This window comes from Hippopotamus amphibius, chromosome 13 (assembly GCF_030028045.1).
Source record: "Hippopotamus amphibius kiboko isolate mHipAmp2 chromosome 13, mHipAmp2.hap2, whole genome shotgun sequence".
Lineage (NCBI taxonomy): Eukaryota > Metazoa > Chordata > Mammalia > Artiodactyla > Hippopotamidae > Hippopotamus > Hippopotamus amphibius.
In genome coordinates, this window is record NC_080198.1 from 41,090,939 (window position 1) to 41,110,748 (window position 19,810).

A 19,810-nucleotide genomic window follows, 5' to 3' on the forward strand; every position below is an offset into this window, starting at 1 on the left:
TGCCTTTTCTACACCTAATTCAGAAAAGATGGCTAATGAGATTCCATGGCCTAAGTCTATTTCCTTTCTTGAATTACTCTACCAGACAGCTCCCCTCTTTGTCCATTTGTAATGTTGGGGCCATGGCTCCTGACTGGACATCACTAGCTAAGTCCTGTGAGGTAGAAAGGTGTTTCTAGATTAAATGGTGGGAACTGGCAGAGCCAAGGAAGGGAGCCCAGTCGCAGGCTGAAGTACTCCACGTACTGTTGCTCTCTTCTCTTGTGCCCATTCGTTACTAATGAATGCATTTTGTTCTATTGAGTGCAGCCGCAGAGTGCTTCACAACTTAGAAATTGGGCAGAGAAGTTAGGGGTGGTAGTTCATTCATTAACACATAGTTTTTGAGCACTGATTTTAAGCAGGTCCCTGTGTTAAGTAGCAGGGGGGATGGAAACATAGATCTTTAGGCCCAACAATAAATAGTGCTTTTTATTTAGCCCAATATATTAAAAAAAAAAAACTATCATTTCAACATGGAATCAATATAAAAATGTTAATGAGCTATTTTACATCCTTTTGGAACTCAGGTATATTTTGCACTTATAGCACATATACAATTCAACTCAAACTAGTCACATTTCAAGTTCCCAAAAGCCACACATGGACAGCACGGCTTTCAGGATCCCAGACATATGATTTCTGGACACGCATGCTCCCAGGGATTGCAAGGGTTAATTTAAGGCCGGCTGCCCCCGCGGGACCAGTGGGAGTTGTGAACATCGGCGCTGCGGAGCATGCCGGGAGTTGTAGTCCGCTCTCGTGTGCCCGTGGGGTCAGACGGGAGTTGTAGGCAGCGGCCCTGTGGAGCGTTCCGGGAGTTGTAGTCCGAGCCAGCCTGCGTATCATGGCCGCCCACGCTGGGCTCTCCTACTCTTCCGCTTGGCGGCAGAAAGTTTCGGTTTTGTCACACCGTGGATCCAAGAGCGCGTAAGTGCCGCGGGGGGCCGGCTGGACGCAGGGGGCATCTCTAGTTGATGTCGTCTCCGGAGCGGAGAACTTCCCTCCAGGCGCGGCTTGTCACCTGTTGCCCTTACCGTCCCCGCCCATCCCGCGTCTCGCACAGACCCCGCCCGAGCCCGAGCCCGAGCTCTTGCCCAGCGGGCCTAGGAAGCACCTAGGGCCGGTGAATCAGACCCTGGAACCTAGGCTGCCTCTTGTGAATCAGTTAGAAAGACAGACACCGCTCCCCGCCCCCTCCGCAACACACCAGTTCCAAGACCCCCGATGGCCAAGGGGCCGACAAGGAGCCCACATGTGTGGTCTCAGAACAAGTCTTGGAGTCTTTAACCGGAGGACAGGTGCCCGAGTTTCTGCTTGCGTTGTCCAAGAGGCCGCTGCCATCAAGGAGCGTACTTTCTGGCTCAGCTGGGCCGGAACAGCCTAGACCTTAACTTTGCAAGACTCCAAGACTTAACTCTGCCCAGGTCTCTCCCCTCCCCCATAAGGGGACGGTTAGTGTATCCCAGACCACCCCCAGGCCATGGCCCGTTTTCTTTCCCCGCTGTCTCTCGTGCTGTGGTGCAGGGTTTTGAGGTGGCCCCCAGGTGATTGTTCCTGAAACACCTGTGGATTTCTGGGTTGTGGTGTGGCTGTACGGGACTTAGGCCAGAGTCCACGCTGTTAAGAACCGAAGGCGGGGGGGGGGGGGGGGGGGGGGGGGGCGTGTAAGGGGAGGGCTAAATTTAATTTTTTGTAAGAAAAGCGTGTGCGGTTGACACCTTAACCACGTGGCTGCTGGCTCTCCGTTAGTGCACTTGTGTAATCTGATGCCCCTTGTCACTCTTCACAGTTCCATCAGCTGCCCCCCTCCAGAAAAAAATAGAGTGCTCTTTGAAACTGCCCATGTTGGCCACAGCCTCTCTGCCACTGTGCCTCTCTGCCTGTCTTACCACAGCAGTTTCCTTTCCTGACAGAGAAATGGGTCAGGGGCTTTTGTGAGGGCAGAGCATCAGGTCTTAATCTGCTCACTGCTCTCCTGCCACTTCCAGCCTTGTGGTCGCCTCTGTAGCAAGCTTAATTCCTCTGCCATCTGCCTAATACCGGCAGCTGGGTATTGTAGCTGGGGAAGAGCTGTCACGCTGAGGTTCTGCTTTCAGTGGCTCCCGCCCTCTGAAGTGGGCCCATGTTGAGGAGGTTCCACTTGACCCTCCCAAGAGCTATGGTTCACAATGTATTCAATGCCCTGTACCAGTTATCAGCCATTATTATTATCAGCCTGGAAATCAGAGTTAATTGTCTCAGTGATAGGACGTGGCCTTCTTTGATTAAAAGAATCTGAAAAGGCTTTAGGAAAAAGATTTTCTGCTTCTGTTAAAAGTGTTGTTCTTAAAAAAAGGTGTTCTTTGCATAGTATTGCATTTAGTTTTAAATTTGTTTTCAGTACTTTATTAGGAAAATAAACGTACAGAATCATTGAAAGAATTGTATAGCGAACATATAGCCACCTGTTAGATTCTACAATTAATATTTTACTCAGATTATTTTTTGTGGTGCTTTAGAGTCGATCCTCTAGTTGCTGTTTGGATGGTCTTTGCTCCTTGTGGCTGGCTTTGGGGCACCAGCATGGGTTCAGGAGCCACGCTTTTAACCTGGTCCTTTTGGGATGGGATGGCCCCCACAGATGTTTGCGACAAGAGGAACCACCCGAAACAGCACAAGATCAGAGCAGCTGGTGACTTTGTCCCGTGTTGATCACTGAGGCTGTGGGCTGCTGCCTCTAGAACATACAGTAGGTATTCAAGAAATGGCAGTCCCCCTCTTAGCTTTAAGGGAGAGGCTTGGCTAATGGGTAGGCCTGTGTTTTCTGGTGATTCCAAGGACAACTTTGGTGACTCAAAACCAGAGTGTCTTTAAACCTGAGGCAGAAGAAGCGTATTGTCAAGCTGTGGTGTCGTGGTGAAAATCACTGACAGGAGCTCGTAGTCTGGCACCACATTCACTGGAGCGGGCCCAGGCAGCAGAGCAGGTAAGACTCGTTAACCAGAGGCCACCTGTGAGCAGAGAGCAGTCGAGTTTGGTCTTGTCAACATCTGCTCGCCTAGTGGCTGGATGCCATTGTGTTGCTCAAAAGATAAACAGAATTTCCTATTTGTGATCTCAATGCCAGATATTTTTTTAAGCTCATGATTGGCTTAACAGCCTCTGTTTGAACAACTAAATACATCAGTACGGTGGGTTTTGAACTGTTTCCATAGGTCTCTGTTTATCTTGCTGTTTTTAGTTGTGTCACTATACTATCCTGATAAGAGCTTCAGCCTCAGAGCACATGGGCTCCCTGGCTTTTAGAAGATGAGGACGACAGAGCGCTGCTGAGTTGGGCAGGAGGTGTTTTTCACTCTTCCTTGCTTTGGAGTCAGTCAGCCTGATGGTTTTAGTGGCCACCAGTGGTCCTTCCTGTTCACACAGGTCTCTGTGGCATTTGAAAGAAACCATGTGCCATTTGAAAGGGGATCTAGTTGGGCCAGATCCTCTTTGCAGGGATGAGGATGTGTGTGTCAGTGTGTTTCCGAGGCCAGGCTTAAGGAGAATCTGTGGTCTGGATGTAGTCCCATGGCGGTGTGGCTGGTTCCAGGGCACAAGGGCAGGTCTGGCCAACCATTTCAGGAACCTGGGGTACTACACCCTTGGCCTGGGGCAGAAAACCGAATTAGGGGAGCCCTTGGAGTCCAAAAGAAAAACCCGAAGGGAAAAAGCATTCCAAGCAAGCTGTTAGTCTGCAGAGGGCTAGGCCAAGAGGAGAATCTCTATAAGAGGTCCAGGGCGGGCTGGCAACTGAAGCAGAGGTGGTGGCTTAATGTGGAGCTGGAAGGAACTGTAGCCCCAGGTGCTTTTTCCAGGGCATCTGCAGCCTGGGTCAGGAGCGGGGCTTAGGAGCCTCAGCCAGAGTAGCCACTGAGAATGTCTGTTCTTTTCCTTGCCCACCTCCTCCATGGGGGAAGGTAAAGGGTAACCTCTCTACACTGTATCTAAAAACACACACACATACACCCACCCACACACACAGACACACTAGGAAGAGGTCAGATAACTTCCCCAGGACAGATAAGCTAAAATTGCCTCAAAATACTTTGAACTAAATGTACCACGGGTCTCCCTCAATCATGGCGTGATCTTGACTGCATTATTTGTTACATGATAGGGAATGGAAATGTCACAAGATGAATCTGATTCTACATTGTGAATAGGGTCCAAATTGGCAACACTCAGCTGTGATTGGGAAAAGAGAAGACTCTTTCCTTGCCCACTGCCTCCTGGATGCTTTCTCTGGGCTTTCCAGTGGCAAGACCTCGGCCCTGCACCCCCAAATATGGATGTATGGCTGCTTCCTGAGCAACTGCCCACCTTCCTAGAAAAGAAAGAAGCAACACCTCACATCCACAACCCTCTTGGCCCTGCTCTCCTGGGTCAGTAGACTGGAATCAGGGCCAGTTTTGTGTATGTTCTAGGGGGAGTGACCAAGAAACCTGGAATTGTTAGCAGAAGGGAGGGGGCCAAGAGAAGGTTCAAGAAGTCTCAAGTCTTCATTCCCTTTAAGAAAGAGTACAAGCAAGGAGTGTTTGGGCGAGATGACCCAGGCCTGCAGTTGGTCAGCCCTTTAATTATAGGTTTTTAATTATAATTGGGTCACCTAATGAGCCTTTGTTCACGTGTGCTGAAGTGTCGGCCTCTAAGCTGGACTGTGACAAACTCTCAAGCACTCTTCTAGGCACCATCTTGAAGCCCTGGCGAGGGCAGTCTGCCTGCCCACTGACCACTTCATCACTGCGCCCCAGGACTTCTGGGCCTTCAAAGCTGCAGGTACCAGCCAAGTACCCCCCTTTCTGTAGATGGTAACTAGATAGATGCTACTGGGTGTGCTGAACCAGGCCAGCACAATGGACTCTTCAGAAAGGCTTTCTGTTTTTGACTGGTCTGAACTGTCCTTGTTACAGAAACATTCTTTCCTGGTCAGGGCGGAATTGACAATGAGTATACTCCACCTTATTCTGGAGTCGGGGAGGAGCCCTCACTGGGTGGTATCCTAGCTATTGTGTTGAAATCAAGTATGACACATTTGGCAGTCAGGGCAAGGTTGTCTTCTGTGTCCCAAACCTCCTCCCCCCCTTCTGATCCTTCTTTCCTTATGTGGCTACTCAGATGCTGTTGTCAACTGAGAAAAAAAAATACACAACATGGGAGTTGTGAGCTGTTTTATTAAGGAGGGAAGGCCAGTATTAATATGATTTTAGTGAAGGGGGTACGTGCAGTCAAACACACATTTTGGTAAGGCTTGCTGCTAGTCACAAGGAGCATGTCACTATTGATGATTTTAGTGCTTTTCTGTATATGAGAAGATGTAGGAACCTGGGCTTGTCAAATCTTCTCCTGAAAATATCTAGCTATCTGAAGGCCTGTTCTGCCATTTTTTCCCAGAGCACAGAGTGCCTCATTCCTGATCTCCACCCTGAACTGCTTTCAGGACATCCTGAAGGTCAGTGACTGCAGTGGCTTAATCCTTGTAGAGGTGGACGGCAAGCGCCAGTTTTCAGCTGGCCCTGTGTTTCTCCTGCCAGAGCCAGATTCTGGGCAACATTCTGAGTGTTAGTCATTTGTACCATAGTGTAAAGAAGTTGACATGAGTCAGTGTCTTTGTATCTTAATTTGGAACTGAACTGCTGTCTCTGTTGTTTAAGGCATTTAGGGTCTCTGGTGGGCAGGAATGGGAGGAATTTGGAGATCAGGGAAGATCCTTTACCTCTGTTATAATACCTAGGCTGTGACAAGGAACCCAGGCAACAGTACCAGGTAATTAATAAGAATTTTAAACAACACACTTACTCCCTTTTCCTCTTAATCAAAAGATTGGATGTTTTCAGACATTCTGGATAAGCTTAAACATAATTTTGAGTTGTTGGCAAGAGAATCTAGTGTTCCCCCAAATTTTATAAAATGAATTTCTGTGCTATTTGAAAGAGCTTGCCAGAGATGGAGTGATGGAGGTCTTTACAGTGTCACGCAACGAGGACCCTGGGTTCATGGAGGTGATTTGCACTTTGGGGACCTTGCAAGGCGCTGAAGTCCTGGAGCCCTGGAGCCCATGGTGGTGTGGGCAGAAGCAATCTCTGAGTGTCTCCTGAGTTAGGAGAGCAGTTTGCCAGTGGGTTGTTAGAGGTCATGATCGCACTGGTTCATGCCAGAAGTCTGTGATCCCTGTGATATAGTAGGAAGTACGTATTTGGTCTGTGTCCCTGGTTCCTGGCACAGAGCTTCTAAAACTCTTGGGATTTCCTGAGTAATAGGGGTGTCTTTTTTTATTCATAACGAAACCTTTTCTACCAGAAGTATAGCCATATGCTAATAAGATAACTCTTCATGGCCCCAGATAGATAGCTTCTGGGTGAGGGCTGGTTCCCAGAGGACTTTCAGCCCCACGCTTAGACCCCTCTGGGTAGTGGAGAGGGGCTGAAAGTGGAGTTAATCGCCAGTGGCTAGTGGTTTAATCAGTCGTGCCCATGTAATCAAAACTCCATAAAAACCTCAAAAAGTATTTCTCTGGGCTGAGAAATACTTTGCCTGTGAACATGTGCTGGAGGGCGCAGAGCCCTGAGGGTATGGAAGCTCCATGAGCCACCCCTCTTATCTCTGCATTGCCTCCCTTTGGCTGTTGCTGAATTGTGTCCTTTAAAATAAACCAGTAATAGTAAAATGTTTCCCCAAATTTTGTGAGCCGTTCTAGCAAATTATCGAACCTGAGAGGGGGATTGTGGGAACCCCGATTTATAGCTGGTTCGTCAGAAGTACAGGTAGTGACAGGTACTGGGACTTGTGACTGGTGTCTGAAAGCCGGGGCAGTCTTGTGGACTGAGCCTTTAACCTGTGGGGTCAGCACTGACTCCAGGTAGTTAGAGTTAGAATTGAATTGAGGAAATTCCCTGGCGGTCCAGTGATTAGGATTCTGCGATTTCACTGCCGAGGGCGGGCGTGGGTTCGATCCCTGATCGGGGAACTGAGATCCTGTAAGCCGTGCTGCGTGGCCAAAAAGAAAAAGAATTGAATTGAATTGCAGGACACCCAGAGGTGTCAACTGGATATCGGTGTGGAAAAAAAGCCACATATTTGGTGTCATAAGTGTTATGAGGAAAAAAATCTCTCATCCCTAAACCAAAGGGCAAGCTTATCTAGAGGCACAAGGAAGTTGACCAAGGAGTGGAGAGAGACTGTGCCCCATTCTGTGTCTTTTGAAGTTTAATAATAACCTCAGGCCCAGGAAAAGGGAGGCCAGAATGCTGAGAGTCATTCTTTCAAGTGCATGAAAATAGCATTCCTGTGGTGACCATTTGCTTCCTGAAACCCTGTGAGATGGTGACCCACAGCCATGGTGGGGAAGCCCACTGCGACCTACAGGCCCAGCGGCAGTTTCTTAGGGCTCATTATCTTCCCTGTGAGCTGGGAACTTAGCCTTGGAGGAGGGAGGTCCTCCGAGGCTCAGGCAGAGGAGGCCTCCTGGGCTCGGGCTGACACGTGCAGTTTCACCAAAGTGCCAGGAGGTCTTGAAGGAGCATGTTTCTGTGTGTTCAGGCTCATCATGCCAAGGTGCCAGTTTGGTTTACAGACACTGTTGCCCTCGTGCCAGGCTCCAAAGAGGGCTGGTTTCTAGGAAATCCAGCTGCTCGTATAGTTGATGCGTTGTCCCAGCCAGAGCCTGGACGACGTAATTCAGAATCTACTGTTGTTGTAGTTCTTCCTTTCCAGGCCCTGCCCGCTCCGTCATATGCGCGTCTTACCCCGGTTTTAAGTAAGTAAAACACACAGACCCCGTGGATGCATGGGGTATAGGTCATCTTCTTCCAAGATTATTTCTCCCCGAAGCTACAAGGGTCTCTGTTGACCACGGTTGAATAAGAGGAGTGCAGGTAGAGAAACGGCCTCTACACCTGCCGTGCCCTCCACCCTGGCACCCTCTCCTCCTCAGGTCTCTTTGATGACCTCCTATTCGTCACCCAACTCAGTTGCCATCACAGAGTGTCCACCACCCTCTCCCTTCCCCAAGCAGAATGAACGTTTCCCTCCTCAGGTCCCATCGCACCTTGCTAAATTTATACCAATGCTGCTACTTTTTGCTGTTGAGATAAGATGTACAGTATGTGAGTTTTGACAGATTATATGTTTATCAAATATGTACAGTCATTTAACCACCACCACAATCAAGACACACGACAGAATTGCCCCCAGATTTCTGCATACTCTTTTGCAGTGAGACTTTCCCTTCCCCATCAGCCCCCGGCAACCCCAGATCTGATTTCTCCCCAGTGTTTTGCCCTTGTAAGAACAGCATGCAGATGGAATCGTCAGGCAGGTAGCTTTTAGTCTGGTTTCTTTCACTTGGAAAACATCATTTGTTGTGTGTGTCCCTGGTTCATTCCCTTTTCTTGTTGAGGGCCCATAACTTTTTATTCATATCTCTGCATGGACCCCGTCTGCCGTATCTGCACCTCTGGATGCTTTTCTCTCTGTCTTCTGGTGCACAGCCTGGCTCCTCCAGGGCTGGATGGTGCCATGTGTGCCCCTGTATCCCCAGGCTGCACTGGACAGTGTGGAGCAGGGGCAGCTGTGCATTGACAGTGATGATCCTTGGGCCTCTCCTCCTCGCTAGGAGGAGCCAAGTGTCTGTCCAGGCAGCAGAGCCCCTGCAGAAGTCTGGCCCGTCCTGGGCTCCTGCTCTCTAGGGCCCTGGCTGGTCCCCGCTCAGGCTCTGTGTTCAGAAGGTGACCTAGAGAGCCGCCCAGGGATGGGCAGGCTGACTTCCGGTAAATCGTGCCCACCCTCAGTTTGGTGTCTGTGATGGCAGGGTGCCAGCACTTGCTGGGGACTTTGGTAGGCTCTCTGTGGACCCTCTGACCCTCTGGGCTCTGTGTTATGAATTACTGGGAGTGTGGTACAGGTGTGTGCCTGTCTAGTTCCTCCTAGGGTGAAGAAGCCCTCTTTGGGCCTTGTTTTCACTGAGTCACGGCTGCACTGGCTTGTGAGTTAAAAATAGACCTAGGCATATCTGCACCATGACAGGCCCTCCCTGGGCCTCAGGCGGACCTGGAATGCTTGGGTAAATATTTGGAAGAACTTGAGGCTGGCGACCATTCCTCCTCCTGGATCGTCTTGCCTTGTCTCCTGGAGCCGTAAGGCGAAGGGTGTGATGGGAGAGTGAGGGCCAGCTTGTGTTTGAAACACTCAGGGTGGTGGCACATTCGAGAGGCACTGGAGTTCGGGGAAGTTCCTAGAAGCCAGTGGAAGTGGTTGACATTTGCTGTAGTGACAGTGGCTCCGTGGTAGAGCCAAAGGGGTTGAATTCAGACTGACCAGAGTTCACATCCCGATTCCCCTCCCTACTGGCCCAGGGCCTGAGGTGAGTTACACAACCACTGTGTACACTAGTTTCTCCCTTGTATGTTATCTACCCCCCAGGGTGCTGCTGAGAATTAAAATGACCGAGTGTGTAAAGCACCTGACAGGCCCAGTGCACAGCAGGCCCTCGTCTGGGGTGGCTGCTACGGCCACCTCTCGTCTTGCCAGCAGACGTTACGCCTTCGTGTGGGACGTCTCAGGAAAAGAGTATAGGTTCCGAACGGAGGACACAGTGGTGTCCGAGGGCATGTCCAGACCTCCTTCCGATGCTGTTCCTGTCTCCTCCTCTTTATGGGTCTCCAGCCACCGCGGTGTCCTTAAATCACTTCAGCAGCTGCCCAAGTAATGCTGGTAACTCGGGACTCACGAGCCAGAGAGGATGGTAACCGAGCTTAAAATAGAGACTCGCCCCTTGACGGGTCCTGAGGGCTGTGCAGGCCCCCGCAGGCCCCTGGTGTCTGTCCTCCCAGGGTGAGCCGGACGCTGGGCGGCTGGAGGCCACAGACCTCGCGCGGGGAAGGCCAGGCTCTCCTTGGCCTGGAGACCCTGAGGGTGTGTCCCCAGCTGCTTGCCTCCGCTGCGGCCTGGGGAGGGCGTGGGGCCGGGTGTGGCTGCACCCTCGGCTTCGCAGGCCGGTGAGCGGGGGTTGGACTGGTTCTGGCCTTGCTGTTTGGGGTGGGGGGAGCCACTGGGAAGTGTTTCTAAAGGTGGAAAATGAGGCAGGCCTAAGAGGGCAGACTAGGAGGGGAGCTCAGGAGGAGTAGGTCACGCTATTTAGTTGCTCTTGTTTCTGAAGCTCCAGACCAGGTCATTGTGTCTGAATATAAGTGTGTCAGAGAATGCCCACAGAGCAAGGCCCACGCAGAAAGGTCAAGCCCTTCCCGTTGAGGGACGACGCCCAGAGGGGCGACTTTGTGCTCGGAGCCGTGTGCCTCTGCTACTGTCTTTAAATGGTGTCTGTGACCGCTTCCTCCATGACCTCCTCCCTGTGCAGGTGCCGCCAGGGAGTGTGACCACTGCTGAGCGGCCCCAGGCAGGAGGCGCACAGCCAGGAAAGGCAGCCCCTCGGACGGTCACGGTTACCATGGCGTCCACCAGCGCTGAGAGCCAGCTGCAGAGAATCATCCGCGATTTGCAAGGTACGGCTAGGCTGCAGGGCACACCCAGCTTGCTGTTGAGGGAGCTGTGACTGTGCTTTTACTGCTGCCAGCTGAAATTCAGCCCTGTGATCTGTGTTTACACCGAGAGTAATCGGAGCCCTGGGGACACATCATATTGAAATAATTGGGGCTCGGATGTCCGCGCTGTATAAGGCTAGGAGACCTTGCCTGGCCGTCCTCTCAGGCACTGTAAAGGCACTTTGTAAACAAAATCAAATACCCCTTTCTGGGTCTGGGTCTGATTTCACAGTGTGTGTGTGTGTGTGTGTGTGTGTGTGTGTGTGTGTGTGCGCGCGTGCGCGCGCGCGTGTGTGGAAGCCACCTGTTAAGTCTTTGAATCGTGAGCCTCTGGGAGGTGGTGGAATTGGCTCATTTGTGGAGGAATATTCGCCCTCCCTCTGAGCAGGAAGACGAGATACCTGTCTTTCTTGTTTTGCTGTTCCACCTGGTCACAGGTGGAACTCACTCCAGTTCTGGGCCTCTGCCTCCCAGACTTCCCTGAGCTCAGTGCCGCCCAGTGAGAGAGACTTGTGGGCGTCAGCTCACTGGCCAGAGGCAAGGCAGGTGGTGTGAAGAGTGCAGAATCGGGAGGAATGGGCTGTGTTCTGTGCTGGGCGTGGAGTCCAGGGCCCGCGTTCACCCTTTCAGGTGATGTCCCAAGGGTCAGAATTTTGGCAAGTTTTCCGTCCCTCTTGGCAGGTCTTGTAAGCCTCTCTGGAGCACCAGCGCATTTGCTACAACATGGGCTGAAGCTGCCTCCTCCTTCCATGTCATGGGGACCCCAGTGACACTCTCCTGGCAGACTCAAGGCCCAAGTTCCTAACTGCTCAGACATAGCATTAACCAACTGCAGTCGCTCATACCCAGGCTAGTGGAGGCCACAACAGTCTTCATTGTGAAGGTCAGAAGTCAGTGAGATAAAAATCACTTTCTCAGGCTTGTCTCCTGTTTATGCAGGACTTTGGGCGTCTGCTAGCTGATAATTACATGGCACAGGTCTCACAGGCAATAAGTCATGGAGCCCTCATGTTTGGATCTGTGAGGCAGGAACCATTATTATTCCCATTTTCCAGATGTGGAAACAGGCACAGAGAGGTTAAGTGACTTGCCTCTGGTCACACATCCAGTCAGGCAGAGCCTGGGTTTGTGCGCACACCTGGCCCCAGAGTCTGTGCTCTTAAACGCACCAGTCTATGTCCAGCTAACATGTGAGATGGCTTTTTTCTTTTTAAATCTACACACGCCCACACACAGAAAGTAAAATGACAGTCCCTACAAATCTGAGTTTGCCCCTGGTCTTCAGAGGTTTCTCTGTGTTCTAGTCTCTGGCTCTCAAGGATGACTCTGCAACCTGGGGGTCCTTATCGGAGGGAAGAGAGAGGAAGGGAGGAGCCTGTGGCAGAGCTCCTGATCCGGGGAGGGGGGGACAGGCATCAGCATGTGTTCGGTTGCCCTTTTCCACCCCACGTGCTGTCCTCGTCTGTCACGCCCCACACCCCGAGGCCATCTCAGTGTCCTGTACCCAGCCCTCGGAGCACTGTGGTGGGAATTTTTAAAAGGCACTACACTTTCTCAAGACACTTTCCTTTCATCTGTTGGTAATGATCAGAGATTAGAACTGGAAATTTCATATTCCATAGCCAAGCCTCCTTCTTTCAAAATTTCAGGAGTTCCCAGGTCAGCTTGTGAGCTTTACCCCTGCCCAAGCGTTGGGGAAGAGGCTGTGTGTATTTCCCAGTCCCTGGCCACTGGTTCTCAGTGCTGCCACAGCAGATGCTTCTAGTAGGGCACACTGAACAACAGTCACTTGGGAGACTCAGTCCCAAGAACCTCTTTGCCATTTGCTGACCTTTGCCTGAGGGGTCAGTGTTGATTCACTTTTAGCAACTCAGGCTCAGCTTCAGTCCTGGGCAGGTCTGCTCTCTAAACATGGTGTTTGCGAGCACGGGCTGGGGTTCCTTTTCTTTCAGGAATTGTCAGAGAAGATAGTTTTGTGCAGCATGTCCCAACCATCTCATCTGGGGACATTTTTCTCAGTATCTAAACTAAACCCAACTTCCGACAGTCTTTTGTCCCACAGCAGGGCTGTGAGTGAGGCTGTGAAAAGGGCTTTTCCTCTTTTTCTGCACTGGGAGGTAAATCATCTTAGAAGTTAAGAGGTGAGCTCTGGGGTCAGGAAGCCGTTGAGAAAACCAGGGTTGTCATTCCAGCTCTGTTTGCCACCCGTGGTCTTTGGCCAAGGGCTCTGATCTCTCCGTGAGTTCCTCATCTGTAAAGTAGGGATGATAATGCCAGCCTTCATCAGTTCTACCTTGTACTTACTTTCTTTCACGTTTTAACAGCTCTGAAATTGGGATCATCTTAAAATCAATTGCATCTTAGATTTGTTGAAATAAAGCAATTCCTGCTTCTCAGTGTTCTGTTGAATGAGAAAGACACGCAGAGGCCTGGTCTCTAACCAGCACTCAGTTAACAGGAGCGGGTGGTAGTGTCATTCTTGACATTGTCATCATGACCGCTGTTTGCACACTTTGGGTCCTCTGGAAGCCTGGTCTTAACCTGTACTAAGTAGTGGGGTTATAGTGAAGAGCAAGAAACATCGCTTGGAATAGAGGATAAAGCTCGCGGGAAGTCAGTATCAGGGGACTGCTGTATGATTCATCCACACAGCAGACATTTTTGACCAAATACTGCTTGCAAATTACGAGGCGTACATGATGGGCCTACAGGGATGACCAAGAAATGTGCCCAGTCAGTGAGCTGTTGTAAAGTACCTGTGGGCTCTCAGGACATCCTAGCACCTTCTGACTTGGAGTTCCAGCCCGTGGATGTTTACGTAGCACTTGACACGTGCACAGCACTTTGCCTTCATGGACCACTTACTCCTCCTGCTCCCCAGGGTCATCCTGCTGCCCTTTCTGAGGCAAGTCTCCATCTGGTTACATGTTCCTGTTTGTTGTCTTAAAGATGCTGTGACAGAACTAAGCAGAGAATTTAAGGAAGCAGGGGAACCCATCACAGATGACAGCACCAGTTTGCATAAGTTTTCTTATAAACTTGAGTATCTCCTTCAAGTAAGTGACTCCTGTCATGTGTTGATTTCTGCTCTGTTGTCTCTTGTCTCCCTCTTGGCTTCCTCATCAACATTCAGGACACAGCTCCAAAAGCTCAGTGGAGCTATTGAGCCCTCCTGGTTAGACTAAAGGTCAGAGCCATCCCTAGCCTTCAAGTGTGATCCCCTGGGGAATCAGATTGTTGCCCCTCAGGATGGTTTTGGGAATCGAGAGCATTCTTCAGAGATTTAAGTCATCTTAATGCAGGTCACAAAGTCTCTGTATAACAGGGATCTTAACTTTGGGGCAGTCACATACCCCTTTGGCAGTCCAGTGAAAGCTAGGGAATCTCTCCCCAAACATATGCATACAAACCCAATCACACATTTCCTAGGAGTGTGTGGACCCTCTGAAGATTATCCAGAGGCCCCTTTTTCAGAGCCTTGCTCCTCAACGTGTGGTCCATAGGGCAGCAGCAGCAGTGTCACTTGGGAGCGGGTGAGACGTGCACTCTTGGTTCCCACCTTGACCTGCCGAATCAGGATCTCTGAGGTCAGCCCAGGAAGTTTTCCTTTAACATGTTCACAGTGTAACGCTTATATCTTGTATTGCTTGGTTCAAGAAGCCCAGATCTAGAGGACTCTCCAGGTGTGGAAAAATACAGGCAACTACAATAGGCAGGAAGGAAATGGACCAATATGATAACAGAAGTTATGTTAGGGTGATTTATTATAATTTTTTCTTTTATTTTTTTTTGTTTGTTTTGTCCAGATGTCCTAACAATGTATGCAAATCTTTTATAATCAGAAAAAATGCTATAAAATGTTACGTTATAGGAAGATATCCTCTATCATTTCAAACACCGTAAGTCTGCAATGTCACCTCCCACCAAAGCGTTTAGGACGGGAGCCCGCTGGAGGAGGTGCTCACTGTGTTGAAGGCCCACCTTTCACATGCCTTTTTTCTTTCTTTAATTTTCATTGGAGTATAGTTGCTTCACAATGTTGTGCTGATTTCTGTACAGCAAAGTGAATCAGCGTTACAAATACATATATCCCCCCTTTTTGGTCACATGCCTTTGCAGCTGGTTCTCTTGTTTTACATTGTGAATGGATTAATGGGCCTTTTTTTTTCTCAGCCCATTTTGGTTTTGGTTTTGAAATGACTCATGGCTGACATTTATTTGGATTTATTCTACGTATGTTAAAACAGTATTGAAATTTGAGTTGAGTAACGGATAAAATGTCACTAATGCATTTCCCTATGTCAAGACATCGTTAGTATTATGTTGCCCTTAAACTTTTCACTTGCTTTTCTTTACCATGTGTTAATAACACCTTTGGTGTCTTCTACCCAGCTCTATGCACAGAGGTCCCTTTGGGGACCCATTATTCCTGAATCTCACTAGTTGTATGACCTTGAGCTAGTTACTTAACCTCTCCTAGCCTCAGTTTTCTCAGCTGTAAATTGAGGACTAAAACACCCTCATTCACCAGTAAATAAAAATAATGCGAAGAAGCTGTTGTTATTATTCATCGTTTAAATGATGGGATGAACGGCAGTGGGTTTGGCTGTCCTTCCTCTCCTTTCCCTACCCAGTTCGATCAGAAAGAGAAGGCCACCCTCCTGGGCAACAAGAAGGACTACTGGGATTACTTCTGTGCCTGTCTGGCCAAGGTGAAAGGAGCCAGTGACGGGATCCGATTCGTCAAGTCTATTTCGGAGGTAAGCAGAGCAGCCAAGGACCTCACGTCTTCCCCTCGCCTGCCTTAAGCCTCTCTCGCGGAGACCTTTGCTGCAGACAGCCAAGTGAGGAAGCAGGGGTTTACGGGTAGGAAGGAAGTAGAGAAATCCAGTCCAGGAGTATGTGGTGCCCACTGATAGCTCCGGGAAGCTGCCCAAGTGAGCATTTATCAAGCTGAGGAATGGCTCAGTCCTGACTCTGTATTAGACCTGGACCCACATGTGACCTAGCAGGGTGGGCTGCTCAATGGTGGGCTGCTCGTGGTGCCCCCGAGAGGTGTGCAGTACAGGCTACCGTCACCTTTTTTAAAAGAATCAGTTTCTTAGATAAAATTCTTAGAGTTGCTAAGCTACTTTCCCTATGATTTGCCCAGGAAACTTGGATTTGAAATGAAGAGAGTGATGTGGGATCTTGAGAGACAGCTAAGCAGCTTCCCACATGAAGTTCTGAGCCCCTCAAGAGCAGAATGCCATGGCTTTGCTCTTTTACAAAACTCCATATCAACAACACACATACTCCCCTACTCACCCCGCCCCCCCCACACACCCTCCCAGCCTAGTCCATCTGGGAGTGAAGGACTTTGCACATTAAGGAGCAAGTAATCCCCTAGATTTGGGGCAGGAGGCCTAAAGGGTTTGTACATTTCATCTTTCTTTTCAGTATCTCATCAGTAAGTCTAAGGTCCCTTTAAAGTCGGCAGACATGCTCCCTGGCCAGCCTCCCACAAAGGCCACAGGGTCAAGTGCTTTGGGAAGAACTCCCTGGCCGTGCCAGCTGGAGCCAGGTGGGTTTCTCCTTATAGAGGGTGATGGTGTTAGACACGCGGACACTGAGGGCTGAGCATTTTCCACCAGCTGTACCTCTGACAGCTGAGAAAATGAGGAAGGGTGCTGTCTTGGAGGAGTTGGTTTAATGTCCAGGTAGCACAGACAGGTCTTGTGAGAGCTTGCCTGGTGGGACACTCAGGTGCATGGTTAAGCGTTCTGTCGCTTCTCAGTGTGGTGCCATGAGTTCCAATTAGATGCTAACAGAAATTAAGGAATTGGATGATGAAAGTGAACCCATGATCTGAAAAAATTCTTAAAAAAAACAAAAAACAAGGCTATGCAGTAAAGGAACTATTATTGTTCCCTTCCCCAAAGGGTGTTTAAAAAGTTCTTTTAAAATAGCTCCTTTTACGTATATAATCAATTCAGTTAACAGGCCTGATTTAAAGTGTAGCCTCAGATGTTTGCCTTTAAAAACTTCAATGTTCCAAATGCTGTTACAGTGGCCATTTTATTAATGAGGACAAGCCCCTCCCTTGGGAGTTTACAGACATGGACTTGTGTGGGGTTCTTTTTAGATTCCGCAGGACCTGTGTGTGGGTGTGTGTTTGTATGACAGACACGCTTCACTTCACAAAGCCTTGCTCAGCTGTTCTCGGCTGCCTGGGTTTCCTGGTTATCACCGCTGAGCACTTTGTTCTCACCTCACTTATCAGTGGAAAAGCATTTGGACGTGGGGAGGTCATCAAGCTTCTCCCCTGGGCATCTGTCATGATCTACTCCCGGTGGACTGCCATGCTGGTTTTTATAAAGTCAGTGGGTCAGGCCACCGCCCACCTCCATTTCCAGACCTCCTGGCTGTACTCCAAACCCACAAAACTCACGTGGAAAAATGTCTTACAGCCTCTTACAGAAAAGTCTTATGAGGTTTCACACCTTCTTATTTTTTAAAACTACTTCATTCTGTGGTACCATTTCCTCACGTCAGCAGTGAGAAGGCATATAGCTCTGAGCTAAAAGGTGCCAGGTGCCGGGATGTTTACAGCATCACAAATGTACCAGTGATTGAGGCTGTACCTCATGTCTCCTGTCTTAATCCAGCGCCATGGTTAGCTTCTTAATAGGGTGGAGGGTTAGGACCATCTTTTGGTCAAACCACTGCCAGCCTTCCCCCAACCACCAAGTTAAACGTTTCTGACCTTTGAAGAGGTGAGGAGAGAATGGGTCTTGGCTTACCCTGCTCAGAGCCAGCGCCTGACGGAACAGGTGCATGTGGTAGGTTGAGAGGTTTTGAGTTCCTGCCTGCTTATCTTGAGCTTCTGGGGCTGAAACATTGGGAGCACGCATCCCATGATCAGAAGACACTGATCTCGTGTCTTCTGTAGCTGTCCCTTTGGACAGCTTGATAGCCCTTGGTCCATCTTGGCAGCTAGGACCAGAGTCGCTGACCAGCATACCCCACCTCCATCAAAACAAGCTTCCAGAAACCTCTTTAGAAGCCATGTTTTGGCACTATGGGGAGAGGTTTTGAGGATAGGCCTACACCTGGACCCTCCATCCACCTCAGACTTCCTGAAACAGAATCACACCCATTTTTCATTACCTCTGTGTGACTGGGCTGCCTAGAAACACCCCTGCCCTCACCCCCTGGGCACCTTCTGACTAAATGCAGTGAGTTGGTAGAGCTGAAAAGAAATCCAACCAGGAAAGTGTTGTGGATATGTGGATTTTACAGATGGTCCCATGAAGACACAGAGGAGGCAGTTATACATCCATCACAAGCCCCCCTAACACTCCTCTGCCTTTTGCCCTGCTCTCTCTTCCACCTTCCACATGGGCTCCAGCCAAGCCCCTTAGGCCTCTTCCCCTGTATCTCTTTTTCCAACACTTCAAAAACAAGCCCAGGCATTAGCTAAACTGAGACATCTCTCACTCCTTAAGTGTACTTCTGGTATGAGAAGCCCTTCGTTTACCTCCAGCTTGTTTTCTAAATATTCCAAATTAATATTTAGACTCCATCTGACTCCAAACCCAGAGATTCTGATGGAGCAGAGGAGGAAGAAAAACATTCCAGTAGAATTCACAGTAGATGTGTGAGCCTCTCATGACTGTATCTTCCTTGACACGTTTGTTAGAGTCTACAGACTGTTCTCAGGTGGAGGCCTGCAAGACATCCATTTGAGGGACATAAATGAAGCTTATGTAGGGTAGGACTGGGTGACATTTTCTGCCCTGTTTCTGCTTTTGCCAGCCACCCACGAGGCCTGTATTTGGAGTCAGGCTAACAGCTCTTCATTTCCATTTTATCTACTTTTTCCAGCTCCGAACATCTCTGGGAAAAGGAAGAGCATTTATTCGCTATTCCTTGGTGCACCAGAGGTTGGCTGACACCTTACAGCAGTGCTTCATGAACACCAGAGTGACCAGGTAAATACATGACAGTGCTGGGCTTTACCTCCACACCATTCAGAAATGATCCGAAGTCCCCTCATTGATAATAATGATACTACTCATAAGTCAGACAAAGACAGATATCATATGATGTCACATATGTGGAATCTAAAAACAATTTGAATGAACTTATATATGAAACAGAAACAGACTCACAGACATAGAAAACAAAGTTATGGTTACCAAAGGGGGAAGGGGCAGGGATAAATTGGGAGTATGGGATTAACAGATATACACGACCACATGTAATATAAATAGCAGAGATTTACTGTATAGTACAGGGAACTATATTCAATATCTTGTAATAAGCTCTAATGGCAGAGAATCAGGAAAAAAAAAGAATATAGTTATGTATACATTTATGTGAAACCAAATCACTTTGCTGTACACTTGAAACAGGATATTGTAAATCAACTATACTTCAATTAAAAAAAAAGGATGATGCTACTTATAATACAGGAGATGGAAGCCAGCAGTGTCCAGTGATGGAGGGCTGTTGAATTACATCAGATTAGCTTAATTGGCATAGCAAGGCATCATTTAAAATTATAACAAGGAAGTCTATATAGCAATAAGGAAAATAACTATAATAATCAATGAAAAAGAATGCAGTTCTTGTCTATCTTAGACAATGAAGAAATTACCAAAAATATATAAAAGAATTAGAAAGTGTATGAGAACACGATTTGATAAAGGATAGGATTATGTATATTTTTCTTTTTAAATTATTGTTTTTGCAGTGAACAATTTTTCAGCACTTTTCAGCATGTATTAAAGTATATAAGGTCTCTGAAACAAGTTCAGAAGACCTCAAATAAATGTGATAAACTAGGACTTCCCTGGTGGCGCAGTGGTCAGGAATCCGCCTGCCAACGCAGGGTATACAGGCTCAATCCCTGGTCCGGGAAGATTCCACATGCCGCGGGGCAGCTATGCCTGTGCACCACAACTCCTGAGCGTGCATGCCACAACTACTGAAGCCCACATGCCTAGAGCCCATGCTCTGCAACAAGAGAAGCCACCACAATAAGAAGCCCTCACACCGCAACAAAGAGTAGCCCCTGCTCTCCACAACTAGAGAAGGCCCATGTGCAGCAGCGAAGACCCAACACAACCAATAAAAATAAATTAATTAATTTAGAAAATGTGATAAACTAAACAGTAATCATGAACTGCAGCAGCAGTGCCTGTCTGTGTCGCACCCTGGCACAAGCA

The 19,810-nt window shown here is 48.8% G+C and overlaps 1 protein-coding gene across 4 annotated transcripts in view; it reads left to right on the forward strand.

Annotated features, from left to right (window-relative positions):
• Positions 1-849: 849 nt before the first annotated feature.
• FYCO1 (FYVE and coiled-coil domain autophagy adaptor 1) overlaps positions 850-19,810 on the forward strand; it is a 79,874-nt gene continuing 60,913 nt past the window's right edge. For 2 of the 4 annotated variants that reach the window (XM_057704436.1, XM_057704437.1), the window contains exons 1-5: positions 9,547-9,771; positions 10,415-10,559; positions 13,548-13,654; positions 15,233-15,358; positions 18,465-18,571. In XM_057704436.1, coding sequence (XP_057560419.1) covers positions 9,766-9,771; positions 10,415-10,559; positions 13,548-13,654; positions 15,233-15,358; positions 18,465-18,571 — 491 coding nt within the window. In that variant the 5' untranslated portion in view covers positions 9,547-9,765. Of the gene's footprint in view, positions 970-4,753; positions 4,840-9,546; positions 9,772-10,414; positions 10,560-13,547; positions 13,655-15,232; positions 15,359-18,464; positions 18,572-19,810 lie in introns of those variants that run through there. The other 2 variants (XM_057704435.1, XM_057704438.1) reach the window with 2 other exon arrangements.